This window comes from Ailuropoda melanoleuca, chromosome 1, assembly GCF_002007445.2.
Source record: "Ailuropoda melanoleuca isolate Jingjing chromosome 1, ASM200744v2, whole genome shotgun sequence".
Lineage (NCBI taxonomy): Eukaryota > Metazoa > Chordata > Mammalia > Carnivora > Ursidae > Ailuropoda > Ailuropoda melanoleuca.
In genome coordinates this window covers 91,343,875-91,360,853 of record NC_048218.1, presented here as the reverse complement: position 1 = coordinate 91,360,853, position 16,979 = coordinate 91,343,875, and the positions used below count along the sequence as shown (strand labels likewise).

The following is a 16,979-nucleotide window of genomic DNA, read 5'->3' as shown; positions in this document are numbered from 1 at the left end:
TTATTTGATTTCAACAAAATTAAAGAAGGGTCCAATGGAGTTGTTAGCTGAGAGATTATTAAAGTTTATTTTTATTAAAAAAACAAATAAAATTAATTTTTATGATTAACTTTTATGTGCTTTTTGTCTATGATTTGGAAATAGTTTATGGAATCAATTTTCTATTCCTATACTATTATTTATGAAAATAAGATTTTTTAGAAGATTTTATTTATTTATTTGAGAGAGAGAGAGCATGAGTGGGGGGAGGGGTGGAGGGAGAGGGGGAAGCAGACTCCCCACAGAGCGGGGAGCCCAATATGGGACTCCATCCCAGGATCCTGGAATCATGACCTGAGCCAAAGGCAGACACTTAACCGACTGAGCCACTCAGGCACCCGAGAATAAGATTTTTTAAATACATCTATAATAACAAAGTGTAATAATAGAATTTATGCCGAACACTCTTTAACTTTAGCAGTAAGAAATATCCACCCAACTAATATTTTAATTGATTGAAAAATAAATAACTCATGCTTCTCATTGAGATGAAATTTAAAATAATGACTTAAAAAATTAATAATTATATCAAAAGGCACAATACAGATTTTTTCATCATTTGTATCCTACAAATAATCATAAATGCTGACTCAATCCAGAAAAAAATGTTAAACATTTTGACCTTTTTGACATGGGACATTTTTAAACATAAAAATTCAAATTATAGATATTTTTGTCGCAGAAACTCAGAATCATCAAAGAGTTGTTTTAAAGCATTTAAATTTGTTGTTTGGGATAAAATTCTTTGGGGGAAATGTAAAGGAAATATGAGAATAGAGAAGAATGCAATAAAATTTCTAACTGCTAATATATATGTATTTATATGTATTTATATATATCTTAATAGTTGTGATGAGTAAGAAATTACTATGGTATTTATATTCCATTGGATAAATAGAGCCCAACAATTTTTAAATATCAGTATATACTGTATTTTTAAAAAGAACATCCTTTGCAGCTATTTAAACAAAAATTTTAGAGGTCAACTTAAAAACCACTGTAGTTTTTTTTCTATTTTCTCCTTCATACTGTAACTATTTGTTTTAAACTTTAATCCCTTTTATGAGAATGCAAGTGATATGGACCATGTTTTCTAAGTTTTGTGTCTTTCACAAATTTTAACAAGTGTCTTATTTACAGTGGGAGTTCAACTAAATATTTCCTGAAGAAATTATTTTTATTTTATCAAAGGGAGTCAGTTGTTCTTACCTAGACTTCAGGTTAGTTTTCCTACTCTTGATAATCAAAACAACTGCCTGATGGAAAGAAAATTTGAATTTAAAAAGTAACTCACATATATCTTTAAAATGAGAAAAGGAACAATACTGTAAGAAAGAAACAAAGATATATTATAGTAAACCAATATTCATTTTCTTATGTGTGGATTTTTTTTATAAAATCAAACCACACTTAAGCATTCAGAAATGTATTTATTGACATAAAACTATAGTGTATATAAACCCCTAATTAAAACCATTGTCTTTTCATGATGATTCTTCCTAATGTGCACCAAATTAGAAAGCAGTAAAAACACAAGCAGATGGTTCAGAGTGGTTGGCAACAAACCTTTTCTCCTCAGGTCACTGATAGAATGTTAATGAAAAATTATATATTCCTTTACACTTTACTCAGCACCTCTTCTTAGGACACCATAAGCACAAGATATTGCCTGACATTGCCTTATTTGCTGCATGTGCTATAATCTAGCAAGAAGAAGTAGCTTATGCATGCACACTGGTTTACATGTATATAACACCAGTTTTTGAGGATTATCAAGAAGGTTTGGTCTTGTCCTGTGATTATAATCTTGTTGAATTGCATTGAAGTAGACAGCATTTTACTCTGTACTTAGTATTATTCAAGAAATAATATTACATAACAACCTTTTAAAAAATAACTTAAGCAAAAGCAAACTTTAAAAATACAATAAAAACTCATAACCAACTTAGAAATATCAAGTTTGGGTTTAGGAATTAGATAGCCTAAAATCTCCCTTATTTTTTTACCGTTCCTTTGTCATTGTGAAATTGTTGCTTGAAATAAGAAAATATTATATTGAATTTATAAAATTTCTTATACTCAAAAGAAATTTGGAAAAAAATAAGAAAAATTTTAAAAAGTAAAGAAAAACGTGGAACTGTCAATATATATGACAAACTTTTATTTTAGCAGTATCTTTGTGAATACTAATTCTAGGTAACATTTATTGAGCACCTCCTTTGTACTAGGAACTCTGCTTAGCACTTTACATTTAATCCTCACAACTCTCTGAGGTAGGTAATATATATTACTGTGCCCATTTTACAAGGTCTCCAAATCAAGTTTCATGGGTGGCAAAAGGCACACATGGGAACATTCGTATCCTGGTCTTCCTGAGCTGCTTATTAGACTGTGAGCTCTTTGAGGAGGAAGGGGACAGAGTCTTAGTGTATCTCAGTGCCATTACAGTGCTGATTGCGTAGAGGAGAAAGAGAGGACCCTTTCACTGGTGTCATGACAGTGGGCAATAGCTAGGTGTAGCAGGTGAGTGGCCAGACCAAGAATTGTAATCATGCTTTAAAGCTAAGAAAAATCACAAGCTAAGAAAAATCACATTTGTTAGGACATTAGAGTATGAAAAGACTTCCAGAAAAATGATAGAGTACTACGAAAATTAAATGTTCAAACTCACATCTAATTTCCCAATGATTACATCTAATTAATCAGTGCCAATTGTATTATTTATTATGATGTATGCAGTTGAAGACCAGGGAGATTCTATTATGTTAAGCTAGTTCCTTTGTCCTCCTATAAAGCTTTAACAGCTTCTTACTTCACCTTAAGGTTTCTTTTCAACTCATTTGTATCTCTGCAAGGAAAAAGATGTGGAAGGGAAACAATGTAAATTAGTTCAATTTCTCTGAGGCAGAAAACTCCAGGCTATGAATTTCTGGTGTTTACGCATCAGTCGAAATAAGTAATTAGAACTTAAAAGTGGTCTTTTGCATTCTTTATTTAAACGTTTACTTCTTTGTTTTCTTAGTAAATGAGATCAAAAATAGCAATTTGATTAAATGACATTCATCACCTATAAAAATATTAAACTTCTTTATCATTGTAACTTTGGGCTTCTCAAAGACCACCAGCAGCCTGAAGAAGAGGACAAGAGCCACATAGGAGCCATTCTCCTGCTCTTGCCCAATTCAGAGTCCTCACAATTTTTCTGGAGTTCACAAGCTGGCACCAAAGTCTTTTGAACTATTTAAGCTCACTTTAACTGTGTCCTGAAGTCCTAAGTAAAAATAATTTATTCCAAATTAGTCCAAAGGGAATAAAAAGCAAAGTGAAAAGAAATACTTTTATGTTGTCTGGACTCCAAATTGTATAAAGATAAACAACTCTAGGGAAAAAAAGTGTTCAGCATTTTTTCCACCTTCACTCATAAAAAGTACTTTTAAAAAAAGTACCTTTCTTTTATGCGCATTAAAGCAAACATAAAAAGGATTGACTCAGTGCTCCACTTTGTGGGGAAGACAGCCTGGAGATACTTTAGCTCCCTGCTAAGCCTTTGGTGTCCATCAGAACTGTATTTCCATAGTTGTAAAATTGACTATAAGTGAAAGTCTGTTTAATCATCTGTGCATTTCCAATTTGCCTACATAGGTAAAAGCACTTAGAAGGGTGCCTGGCAGATAGATAGTACACAGGAAATGTTAGCAATAGCAATAAAACGGCTCAGATAGCATCCATATACTGCCATGACAAAGAAGGAACATCAAAGGGGATGACTATCCAGAAAAGTAAATAGGGATTTTGATCAAGTCTGAAATTGAGCCTTCATGAAGTTTCAGGAGCCTACCTTTAGGATTCCTGCAATCTTACTCTTTCAACTTGTCTTGAAACATAATACAGAAAATATGTTTTAACAAACAGAGCAGTCCTTTATTTCAAATTTCCCTTAGACTGCTCTAACTTATTTAGGGTTTGAGGAGATACAAAAATGCCCAGCTTAATCACTGTTTGAATGTACTTTATGAAAAATACAGCTGAGAAAACAAGGCTGTGCTCAATTTAAAAGCAAACCAAAGTAGAGCTCAAAGGACTGAACTAGCAAGGAATTAACATAGTTTTATGATAGATATTAATATTAACTGATAACCCAGGCTATATGACTAGTAAAAACTTTTCCAGTGTTTAGTTTTATAAAAATTATTTGGTCATCAAGCAAAGGAACTAATTTTTTTTTCTTCTGAGTACCAAAAGATTTGGTAGGACTACCAAAAATAATAGTTTTTCTCTATGAACATATCTTAATATACTCAATAAACCATTTCACGTGAAAATACAGAAAAAAATAAAATTTTAAACAAAATACAAATTCTAATATAGAAGAAAAAAGCTGAGTGGGAGAAATAGAAAAGTTATCAATTTTAACATGAACCTTATTACCACTAGCCAAAGCTCCTTTAGTATGAGGTCTGCGGGTAAGAAAATGTCAACATAATCATATTCAAATATGTAAATGAGCTGCAGCTTCAGGTTTCCAGTCACATGCTTAACGAAGAGGTAACATGATACATTGAAACTGCTTCCATTTCAGGAGAACCTCCTTATAAAGAAATAGAGCTAGGAACAGTACAATGTACTTGCCCTTTGGTGTAGTAAAATGAGCTAGACTTTTGGTTTACTTAATTACAGAGTCTTACTATCAAAAATAGATGCTCTAACTTAAAAAAAATACTTTCTTTGGTAACTTTTGATGACATTTCTGAGAAGAGTGCATAAAGCTCTCTAAAAAATAACACAATACGTCAAGACGTAGATATAAAATTCTCAAAGAATCGTCAGTTAAAAACACACAACTTCCTTCCTGTTTCTGTTCTTCCTTCCAACCTGTAAAGCAGATTATCTTTACACAGTCTCTGTAGCTCCAAGGAATTCCATTTCCACAGCAGCTTTTGGCGATTTGGCCGAGCTACTCTTCTTTCGGAATTCTGCTGCGATTTCCTCAAACGACTTTCCTTTGGTTTCTGGGACTTTGAAAAATGTAAACAGAGTAAAGGCCAGGACCACTCCAGCAAAGAGGAAAAACACATAAGGTCCACAGAACTTCTGCACAGAGAACAAACAGAGTTCCAGTTAGCAGCTGTTCTACTCCATCTCTATTCAGCAAATTTGCACAATATTAGGCTGCTTACCGCAATGTACTGGAAACACAGAGCTACAATGAAATTGCAGGTCCAGTTGCTAAATGCAGCTATTGCTAAAGCAGCAGGCCGTGGGCCTTGACTGAAGAACTCTGCCACCATGAACCAGGGGATGGGGCCAGGCCCAATCTCGAAGAAACTGACAAAGAGGAAGATGGCTACCATGCTCACATAACTCATCCAAGCCAGCTTATCCTGAGGAAAAAACAAAACGAAAACAAAAGTGGAGTTGGGATTATTGGCTGCTGCTTCCTTTAGCTAAGTGGGCTCTCTTCTTGATATGTTTATGTACAAATAACTACAAATTATTCTGGTTTGAGACAGTTTATTCTAGTCTGAGTCATGCTTAATCTTGTGAACTCTGTTACAGGAAATCCTCTGGATTAGGACTTTATATGATTCTCAGTCACTCTTTACCTATGATAGAAGCAAGGCAAGAATCTAGTGACCTTTGCTCCTATTCATACCAAGACTGCTAGACAGGATGCATTACCCTCCATGAAGCAGTGGACAAGCATGCTGGGCTGGAGAGGTCCTGGTACTTGCCCTACAGTGCCAAATGGCAGAGCTAGTGTTAGAACCTGGGCAAGGCTGACCCGAGACACTACGCTCTGACCATTTTGTGACACTGCCTCCCTTCGTAACAAGTACAATTTACTTGTGATATTTAAGTCTTTAAACCCCGAAAGCTACATTTCTCCCTTGTATTCTATGCTGTCCCTCTGGCTTTATTTCATAAGTCGATCTCAAATGTTTTAACATACAGAGCACTTTAACCTGGAGCACAGAAGTGCTATCATATGGTAACCAAAAGTCCCAGTGCAAAAATCTGTACTTACCAGTAGTATAAGTCCCACAGACATGAAGATGGCACAGAAAAACATCCCACTCATTCCTATTAGAAACAGAGAGCGTCGCCCTGCCTTCTCCATAAGGAATACCTAGGAAGGTTTTAAAACACGCTGACTTAAATAGTTTTTACTGCCGAAGAGGTCATTTTAATTTATACAGCTGGAAGGAGGCAGTTCTATAATCCCATTTTACAGATGTGGAACTGAGTTGGGGGGTCACTCTTGCCTCAGGTGGCAGAACTGGTCTAAAGTGAGCAGAAGTAATTAACAGATACCTGCTTCTTTTAGTCACAGTGATTTAACAGGCCATTCTGGAGAAAGAGCCATAACCTTACCATTGCTCTGCAATTATCACTGGGGAACCATAGTAAGAGGCTGTACATCTCAGATCTCTTCCAATAGATTTCTTGTACATTTAAAATGGCTCTACATAAAAAGGACATTAATTTATCTTTTGGTAATTATCCTGTTACAAGTACAAGGTTTTGTGCACTGCAGACACCTGAAATAGTATAACTGTTGGGTTGTCAACCATTCTCATCCAACTTTCTCACTGCTAATAAAGTCAAATTATTACCACTCACCTGGCAACTTGCATTTTTCTGTTGTGCCTAAATATATTTGGTGCTGGAAGTGAATTATCTATTTGAAAAGATAAGACTTTAAAGCAGAAGCTTAAAGTGCTTTCTTATCCTAATTTAGGAGATGTGTCATTGATACATTTGGGTCTGTGGACCTTTGCATTAATGGTTAACATTTACAATTAGCCAAGACCAATGTTTGTTAAATAGACTCTTCTTGCTTGATCCTTGGGATACTGCCAAGGTTGGTGAATCACACACAAATATTATCTGTCATAATTTCTCACTTCAATGAGTAAATTGGCTTGGCTTATAAATCCATCAGTAAATCAACAGCAATCCAATACCCTTGAGCTCTGGCTCTGAGAATATCTGAGAAACATTTGTTTTCACCTACAGTGAAAGCTCCTTTCCTTTCAGTGGCAATTCATATTCGAGTTTCAGATCACTTCAGGATGATGAGCAAAGAGCCCACACTTACTGTTGAGAAGGTAGTAGGCAAAACACCTCTTGCCCAGGTTCATAACATTTCTCTATATAATTTGGCTCTGTAAGTATGACTTTAAAACTTGACTTGATAACACCATGTCAAGCTATCAAGAAAATAGAAGCATTTCTTCAGGCATGAGGGCTTTTAGTATGTTTCTTCTGTTTCTGAACAATTATTAGGATAATAAATTCTAAACTCACTCCTTGAGGATAGAGATGTCTGCCTGACCAAAACCCTTGTCTTTGCCCAAGACAGGGTGGTCATGCAGATCCTGGATGCCTCTGCTTCTTCTGTAGACCCATCTGTGTCCCCGTGCCCTCCACATTTCTTCCTGTTTTGTTTTCTCTTAAGTTTACAGGTCCTCTTCTACTGGCCCATTAGTGTGGAAGAAAATATGGAATGTGGAAACATGATTCAGCATGGAGTTAGGAAAGTCTTTCTTTCCCCAAATATTCATTCAGAAAAAAAAAAAAGGTTAATTATGCCCCTTCCAAGTTTGTGAAACATTATCTTATCAGTGCATATTCCTACTTGTATGTCTTTATTTGAAAGGATACACAGAATTCATTAACATTGATTAGTTTAGGGGAGAGGAATTAGGTGACTGAGGACTATCCTTTTTGTACTTTTTGATCCTTAAAACAACTTTTCAAAAATAAATAGAATTAAAAATTCTAAATGTTATCTGTAGCCATGGAGGGTTAATTAGACAGATGATTAGGGCTGACTTTTAAAATGTCACTCATCTGTTCAGAAACTTTCACAGAATAAAAGGATAAACTCTAAAAGGGCATGTTCAAAATAATCAAGGGCATGTTCAAAATAATCAAGAAACTTTTCAAAACAACTCCTCCTGCTCCAGCTGGAGTTGGTGGGGAGGGGGCAAGAATGAAATTCTGCAGTAGTTTCTTTTATAGGCCTTTAGAGTTTGGGTTACCCACTTTTGACAACTTCATGCTTGGCATAACAAATCCTGTTACATATAAAATGTTTTAAGCATAATCTCTATGTTAGAAAAATATGTTGAAATAGGATTTGTAAAAAATATATCTCAGGAGACAAAAGAATGTGAGTAGCCCTTGGATTACATCCCAGTGGCAGGCCTTCATCGATTTTGAGTGGCCTTTTGGCTTGAACAGGCATTATCTCTAAAGGCATGTCTACAGAACTGCTGGCGTTCCCTTGTTATCTGTTCTCCTTCCTCTTTCCAAGGTCCAGTGCTGTTTAATGTAGTCTGGACAAATCTGCTTTTTGATCTCGGTAGCCAGGCTGTAATTTATTGACCACCCTAAGGTAATAGTTAAAAGTCCATGTGCAGAGAATGAAAAACAAGTGACTAAATTATATTGAATATAACATGGTGACTAACATTAAAAAGCACAAACTTTTTGAATATCCTGCATTAAAGGTAAAAATAAGCCCAATTATGCTCATTTTAGAGTGAATTACATGAGTTGGGAAGTTTTAGGGTTTTTTTTTGTTGTTGTTTGTTTACTTTAATTCTTAGATTGTTTATGTTAAATATTATTGTCAAGATACTGAATCATTCCTCATATAAGGTATTCGGTCTTTATACTCCATCTCTTATAATATCACACACACTTTTATGCATCACCAGAAATTAGGGCCTTGTGAGCTATCTGGAAGCTCTATCCATTAACCTAATATCATAAGAATTTGCTGAGTCTGTTTAACCCTGTCACAGGCATAGATATGTTACAGAAGACCTTTTTTTTAAAAAAGTATTTTTAAAGTATTATTTAAAGTATTTTTAAAAGTATTTAAAGTATTTTTAAAGTATTTTTTTAAAGTAAAGTATTTAAAGTATTTATTTTATAAAGTATCATTTGGCCAAGACATCAGTATAAAAAAAGAATTTCAACCGTGGAAAGAGAGGAACCTAGGTAGAAGACCCAATATTGATAGAAATGACAAGTAGTCACCTGATCCCAACAGATTCAAGTATAGAGCAAAGGAAAAGGAATCCAACTATTTACACAAGGAAGAAGTCCTCTGTGCCCCAAGTAAGTTATTGATTCACAAATGAATGACTAAATGGCATCCCAGCAAATGGGGACAACCAGTGATCCACCTGTTCAGCTATGCTTCGTAGTTCGTTATTTGCATATGAACTCTTCCTGTGACCCACTTGGTTCTATGCACCCAATACGCATGAACAATAAATCACTGGTTGTTTTTAGATCACAAAGTCCCCCCGCCCCCATTTCTGAACTGAGGAACAAGTAGCATGTTTAGGGTATTAACTCACAGAGAAAGCAGTGAAAACCATGTTGATGGCACCAACTCCAATGGTTGCATAAACAGGTTGGCTGATTCCAGCTGTCTGAAAAATGCTGGTTGAGTAGTAAAAGATCTGTAAAGCAAATGATTTAGCTTTAATCAAGAATCCTAGCACTGATAGCTTGAAAGCAAGAAATATTTTATTTTATTTTTTTTTATTTAATTTTTTTTTTAAAGATTTTATTTATTTATTTGACCGAGATAGAGACAGCCAGCGAGAGAGGGAACACAAGCAGGGGGAGTGGGAGAGGAAGAAGCAGGCTCATAGCAGAAGAGCCTGATGTGGGGCTCGATCCCATAACGCCGGGATCACGCCCTGAGCCGAAGGCAGACGCTTAACCGCTGTGCCACCCAGGCGCCCCGCAAGAAATATTTTAGGTTGTTTATTTTTAGTAGTTTCTTTGGAACCATGGTCCCTAGAACACCCTAAAGATTTTATCTGTCCTCTACTTCCAGGCAGTGAGAAACCGCTATCAACCTTTAGTGTTTGAAACTTCTGATTGCTTAAAGTTCTCCTTAAATTTAGCTGAAGACTCTGCATCTGCATTATGTTGATAAATACTTTTTTAATTTTAAAATTTTTGTTAAGGTATAAAATACATACAAAAAAAAGTACACACAACATAAGTATACAGATTAATTTTCACATACTGAACACATCTGTGTAACCAGCACACAGATTAAGAAATAAATCATTTCCAGTCTTCCAGAATCCCCCAGAATGTCCCCCTATTTTTCCAAGGAAGTTCTTCAACTTCTAACAACATGATAAATTTTGCCTAGTTTTGTACTTGCTATAAATGGAAAACACAGTGTGAATTATTTGGTATCTGTCTTCAACATTGCCTTTGCAAGAATTATCCATATGGCTGTGTGTGTTTGTACAGTTTATTATCATTGCTTAGTGTTTTATTCGTAAGAATACACCACTATTTATTATCCAATCTACTACTGATGGTTATTTAGGTAGTTGTCATTTGGGCAAATATGAAGGGTCCTGTTATGAACATTCTAGTATAGTCTTTGTGGTGAAATATGTACACATTGGCATCTAGGAATAGAATTACTAGAGCATAGTGTATGCACATGCTTAGCTTTGATAGATACTGGCAAATGGTTTTCCAGAAAAGTTGTGTCAATGGACACTCTTACCAGCGTGTATAAGAATTCTGGTTGCTATTGCTCTAATCTAAAATTTTTCACTAACTCATGGACAGGGAGAAATCTTCAAAATCTCTCTAGTAGACTTTATTATTGATCATGTTTTTAGATTTATAATGGTTTTTTAAGGCCATTCTGTCATCCTATCTCATTCCTTCCCCATTTAACATGTCCTGTTGCTGGCACCTCTTCTGGCAGATAAGGCTAATGGAGAAGGACTGTACAGATTGTGCTCAGTGAAGAGTAGCTTATAGCACACTGCACACTATCCCACATTTTTAGGCTGCCCAACAGTCTCAGTTCAGCATTTCCTGGATGCCTCTAAGTCAGGCACTGGGATAGTAGCTAAAGCAGAGAGGTTCAGAAAGACTAAATATCGTTCCTTTGGATATAGGCAGAGCTGAGAAAAGGGATACAAATTTGGTCTCCAAACCCTGAAGTTATTTAGAGTGTTATATTTCAGTGGACATCAAGGACCCATTAAAGGAAGATAGAGATGACAGAAGAGCAGTATTCAGCTTGTTGAGTGAGGTTCAGGTCTCCTTTTGTTCCAACAGATGAGAATTACTTTCTTTACCTCTCCCAAGGTTCTGCCCATCCACAAGCCACCTCCTTGTGGATCTGTGATTAGCTCATAGCAGGAAGACCAAACCACATTTTTAACAGCAGTAAAAGAGGATAAGTGACTTTTTAAATCTAGGGTTTTTTTTTTTTTTTTAGCAAATGATTACTTTTTTCTTCTAGTAGCTAATTGCCAGCAGAACAATTTTAGTCTGTGTAATGCAATGATTTCAGTGCAAAACTTAAAAGCTAGCTAGTTTAACATTCAGTCCAGTATGTTTTTCAGTCATGTCTTGTCTACAGCCCTCACTCACCAATGCCATGCCTGTTCACAGTATTGTTTCTTTTGTATGCTGGCTCCCCAAATAGAGTGGAAGTTTCTTTCATGACAGGAAACTTCTTTGCACCTAGCTATTCAGTTTTATTGATTGATTGATTGATTGATTGATTTTTAAGTAGGCTTCACACCCAGTGCAGAGCCCAGTGTAAGGCCTGAACCCATAGTCCCGAGATCAAGATCAAGAGTCTGATGCTGCACCAGCTGAGCCACCTAGGCACTCCTGGTATACTTCATTTAAATAAAGGGGGGGAGTGCTTGGCTGCCTCAATGAGTTAAGCATCTGCCTTGGCTCAGGTCACGATCCCAGGGTCCTGGATTTGAGCCCTGCGTCAAGATCCCTGCTAAGCAGGGAGCCTGCTTGTCCTTCTCCCCACCATGCTCTCTCTCTCAAATAAATAAATAAAATCTTTAAAAATAAATAAAGATATATAGATAAAGGGAACCATGAACTCCTTTTGCCTGGACTATCAGGAATCCTAAATTTGCTATTCAAGTCTAGGAGCCCCTTATAATTTAGGGGGTTTTTTTGGTATAATTATTCTCCTTTTTCCTCTTTTGTATTAATTACGATTTTTGCTTTTCCCCCTCCATCTTAATAGACGCACAGTACCATTGATTGTTGACATTTTAAAAAATTCTAATCCAATGTTAGAAAGTAGATGAGGCAAAACAAAGAAAATTAATGCACAATATATGTTTATTATAATAAAACATGCTGTCAACATTCTTAAATGCCTTTTAGTTATTTAAATTTATACCTCTTTCTTTCCTTATTTTAGGGAGTTAGAGAGTATTCTTAAACTTACCCCATTGATTCCAGAAAATTGCTGAGCCACATGCAGCATCAGTGCCACTAGAATAGGCTGTCGGTAGTTGGAATTAGTGAAGAGCTGAATTATGGAGACTTTCTGTTCACTGGACGCTTCTTCTTTCTCTTTTCTCATCTCATTGATGTCTTTGGTGACATCAGCACCTCCTCTGAGTCTTTTCAAGCCTGCCCACAAAAAGATCAGGTTGACACAACTTAGGTCAAAACAAAAGTAAATTTATTTTTATTATGTTAATGAAAGAGCTATAGTTCTGCATAGCCCTTTCTATTGCTTTACAGCATGATGGCAATTTTTTTTTTGTTAAATTAAATCCTGTTTTTAAATTTTGAGAAAAATATTTGGCTTTATCTAATGACAAAGAAAACTGTGATCTTTGTTATCATAGAAGCATAATGCAGGTAAAGGTCTTTTAGAAGACTGGTTGAGTCTAATACCCTGCACGTGGGTTTCCCATTTGGGCTCAAGTGTTTATGGGTTTGAAATGGCATGCATGAGTCATATTGACGTGATCTTGCACATTCTTCTTACATGTAATCGTTGACTTCATTTGGAAAATGCTCATACCAACTTGACCAATAAACATTCATGCACAGTTTTTCATTAGCTGATAGTCCCAAAACAATAGGAAGAAAAAAAAAACACCCACAGACTTACTTTTCTTTGCTTTGACTTCTTCATCCAACTTGATGTAAAGGTATCTGGGGCTTTCTGGACAGAAGAAGAGCAGCAGAGACTGGATGATGGCTGGCACAGCAGACAAACCAAGCAGGATATGCCACCGCTCATGATTGCCCAGGATAAAGTTGAGGCCAACAATCTGAAAAGGCAGGGAGGAAGCATGGCAACTGCACAACACTTTGGGTCTGCCTTCTGTAACCATTTGTTGAAAAGGTATGTTGGTTATTTAATAGTAATCCTGACAACTTTGATTCAAGTACGCCCAAAGCAGAAACCATTACTAGTGTGTCTTCCTTAACTAAATTCAGGACTATTTGTTTTACAAAGTGTTCACTTAGGTTTGTTTTCATTAACTTATATGGCCATTTAGGATGGGAAACAACCAAACTTTTAAGTACACATTTGACATCTAAAGCAATACCAAAAATCATGTGTAACTTTAGACCCTAATAACTTTCTTCTAAGATTACCCAGAGAAATAAAATGGGATTACATAGATAGAACAATTATTATAATGAGAACCAGATTTATCACCCTAATTGCAGTGGTTTACCTTCTGGAAAATCCTAGGTTAGGGGTTCTGTGAACTTCGAGTCCATGGAATAGAAGGGAAGGATAGAGCCAGCTGAACAATGCTATGGTAATCATATACATATTAATTGTCCAGGTAAGATGCTCAAAACAAAGGAAATCCAGCAGTCAAAAATGTGAAGTTCCTATTCTTTGAAATCTGCACAGAATAATTTAATTCTAGACTAGCTCCAGAAGTTCAAGACCTGGCATGTTGGGTCATCTCTAGTGCCAACCCTACCACAGATCCAAGGGGAGAAGTGAGGAATGGAACAATAATAATTTGGCTTTGAGCTAAAAAGCCTAAGTCTCTACAGCATCCCCCACTCTAGTTTTTTTTCTGCTGTGTTGGTCTATGAGGGAGGGAGAAGCTGGATAAAGTAGAGGATAGGTGAAGTAGGGATGGGAGATTTTACCTGACTAATAAGAATGCCCGTGACAATGGCCAGCTGGTGAAGTGTGCCAAGAGCACCCCTGAGTGTGGTTGGAGCAATTTCACCAATGTACATTGGAACCAAGCCTGAAATTAGTCCTGCATAAAAAATGAACATAAATGTGAAAGTGCAGCCAAGACTATCTCAATAAACCAAACAATAATTTGGTTTAAGTATAGTCAATATCCTGACTAAAAGGCCCTTTCAGAGGCTGTTGGAAGGAAGACCCCTCGTCCCCACTCATAGACACAGTTGATGCAAGAATATTTGTTGATAAGACTTGACTGAAGTTGTAGTTGGGTATAGGAATAGGAAGATTGGGCAGTTATTCATAGCATTGCCTTATTTAGTTAAGACTGTGTTAAAATTGACTTTACATCATAATGCCTCAAGTTGTCTTCAGAAAAGAGACTAAAGAATCCTTTAATAATATTCTTGATCTAAACTCCTGGTATTAAAGGAAATTATAACATATCTAGGCCAACCTCTTTACTTTGTAGAGGTTAGAAAGTTTATCCAAGTTTATCTTGGATAAAGCAATAGGGCTTTAGCACGAGAACTAAAGCTCTGAATCTCCACAATGTGGAAGTGCCTCAAGATCACTGTTAAAGTGGTGAGGGAGGTATGGACAGGTGGAAGAGGTTACGGAATTCAGGGGCTTGTCCCTCAATTACTCCAAACAGAGCAACCCAGCTTCTTCTTTATTCTCTCCTAACAATGGGCTTCAGAAGAGATTTTGGTGCTTAAAGGAATACCAAAGAATTGAAACGCACTAGGCAATTCTGCCTTCTTCTATAGCTTTCTTAAATGCGGATGTAATCAGTCACGTTGGACATGGTGGAGTATCCAGCCATTTGCTGAGTGCAAAAAAAGTCAGACACGATCAACAAGCAAGGCTGAATGCAATGGTTAGCATTTTCTTAGGAATTTAAAAATAACACTTGTCAGTCTTCCTCTTAGAGAGTTTGTCTATAAGATGGAAATGTATGGTTTTTGTGTAAAAGATGAATTTGGGAACTGTTTCAATATGTTTTTAATGCATTAAATTGTTTTTAGTGTCTCACGTGAACAGCTGTATGATTGATACGGCATCTGAATTTTGGCTGACATTTACATGTGACTCTAATGTGTGGCCTGTTGATCTTAAATGAGAAATAGCCCAGTTATTTGTCCCTTTTCCAAGCTGTACTCTCTGTGTAATACTTCCTATTGTATCTCAAGAACATAATAATGTAGATAAACTCACAGGTCTGAGTTCACAGAAGTTTGAAATCAAAATGTATTTCCTATAATTTTTAGCAATTTTAATGCTCAGAATAGGACCAGGCATAATTTTAAAACATAGTTGGAGAGTACAAGTTACTTGGCTATGCTAGTGATAGGTTGCTCCACAATGTTTGTAACATTTCTTTTCAATTTTCCCAAAAATATTTATGATTTTTTTCATACTGTATTTTTTTAAGCGGAGAGAGAAGAAAGAAGAATCATGATTTGGACCTCCTTGATAGTGTTATTCTTTGCATTTTACAGAAGATCCAGTTAACATATCTAAGGCCAGGCAAAGACAGTGCCAGAATTAATTTATTCTGAATCTAAATCTCTCCACATGTGGGTTGTCTCTTCACCTTGATAAAGCTGTCCTAACTTTCAGCTATTTGTATTAACATTGAAAATAATGAAAAGAGGCTTTTAATTAAGTTATTAACTTGTGGGTATTTTGGACTTTTGCTTCAGGGCATCATTGAAGACACATGAAGCTATCTATAGTCTTTTCTCTTTGCAAGTAAAAACTATATAAACATTTTATGCATCATTTTGTACTCTCACATCCTCCCCCAGCCCCAGTGGATATTAGTACTTTGAAAGACAGTTCTATGATTTGGGACAATGGGTTAAAACCTTGGCTCCAAACCATCAGAATCAGGGCTTCATTGGCATTGAGAAGCTAAAGATTTGGCTATTTTAGAGATGAAGTGATCCTCCCTTTGTTCAGACCTCTGCTGATGGAAATTTACTTCTGAAAGTTTGAAACTTCCAAAAGTTTGAAAAGCTATTTCCAAGAACTAGTGATTCCAGATATTCAGATGTGAGGTTCACAGGGGAGCATCCTTTGCCCATTATGAACTTCTCTACCAGCTGCTCCTGCCTGACTCCCTCTCCCTGTGGTCACTGCCACTGTAATACTTCACCCAGCCACATCTGGAATCCAGCCGCTAAGGGAATGTGATCTGAGAGATGGGCTTGGGTGTCAAGGTCTTTCCAGAAAGGAGAGACAGAGACCTAGGTGGCCAAGTAGGCCATAAGAGCTGAGTTGCAGGTTCCGGGTGTAGCAGTGTGCCACTGTCTACTGCAAAACAGGAGCAGTAATAACAGCTAGCTTTTCTCAGCAGCGTACTGTAGGCAGATTCTATGCTGAGCATTTTACATGTATTCTCACAAGTGCCCTACATCGTAGACACTGCCTCCTTCATTTAAGAGATAAGGAAGCTATGAGTTAAATAATTTATCTGCAATTATACCACTAGAAATTGCCATGAGCGAGAAGATAGTTTCACAACTCCCACTTAGTGGTCCCAAACCTCCCTGACTCACGACTTCAATTTTACGCTATTGCCTTTCCCTTTTGTGATGCCACCTCTGGCTCAAAAACGTGCCTGCATGTTACCGTATCTGCCTCTAGAATAATTCAGACAAATGTGTGTGTGTGTGTGTGTGCGCGTGCGCATGCATGACTTACCACAATAGAGTCCTGATATGCTTCTTCCTGAAATTATAAGAATGTGAGATGGTCCCAGCTTTGAAAACCCCATCAAGAGAGCTCCAGCTAGTGAGAGAATGTTTGCTACCAACATGGCTTTGATTCTGAAATTTTAAAAAGCAAGGATTACAAATTCAGCATCAAAACTTGATAAAATTATTTGCTTTCAGAGTATGCTAAGATATTTACTTAAGAGCAG

The 16,979-nt window shown here is 36.5% G+C and overlaps 1 protein-coding gene across 1 annotated transcript in view; it reads right to left on the bottom strand.

The window, feature by feature from the left end:
- Positions 1–355: 355 nt before the first annotated feature.
- SLC2A2 (solute carrier family 2 member 2) overlaps positions 356–16,979 on the bottom strand; it is a 32,535-nt gene continuing 15,911 nt past the window's right edge. Inside the window, exons 4-11 of the mRNA XM_002920840.4 lie at positions 16,760–16,884; positions 14,005–14,120; positions 12,995–13,157; positions 12,317–12,504; positions 9,417–9,521; positions 6,065–6,166; positions 5,217–5,420; positions 356–5,130 (exon numbers count right to left, since the gene is read on the bottom strand). Coding sequence (XP_002920886.1) covers positions 4,930–5,130; positions 5,217–5,420; positions 6,065–6,166; positions 9,417–9,521; positions 12,317–12,504; positions 12,995–13,157; positions 14,005–14,120; positions 16,760–16,884 — 1,204 coding nt within the window. The 3' untranslated portion in view covers positions 356–4,929. The remainder of the gene's footprint in view (positions 5,131–5,216; positions 5,421–6,064; positions 6,167–9,416; positions 9,522–12,316; positions 12,505–12,994; positions 13,158–14,004; positions 14,121–16,759; positions 16,885–16,979) is intronic.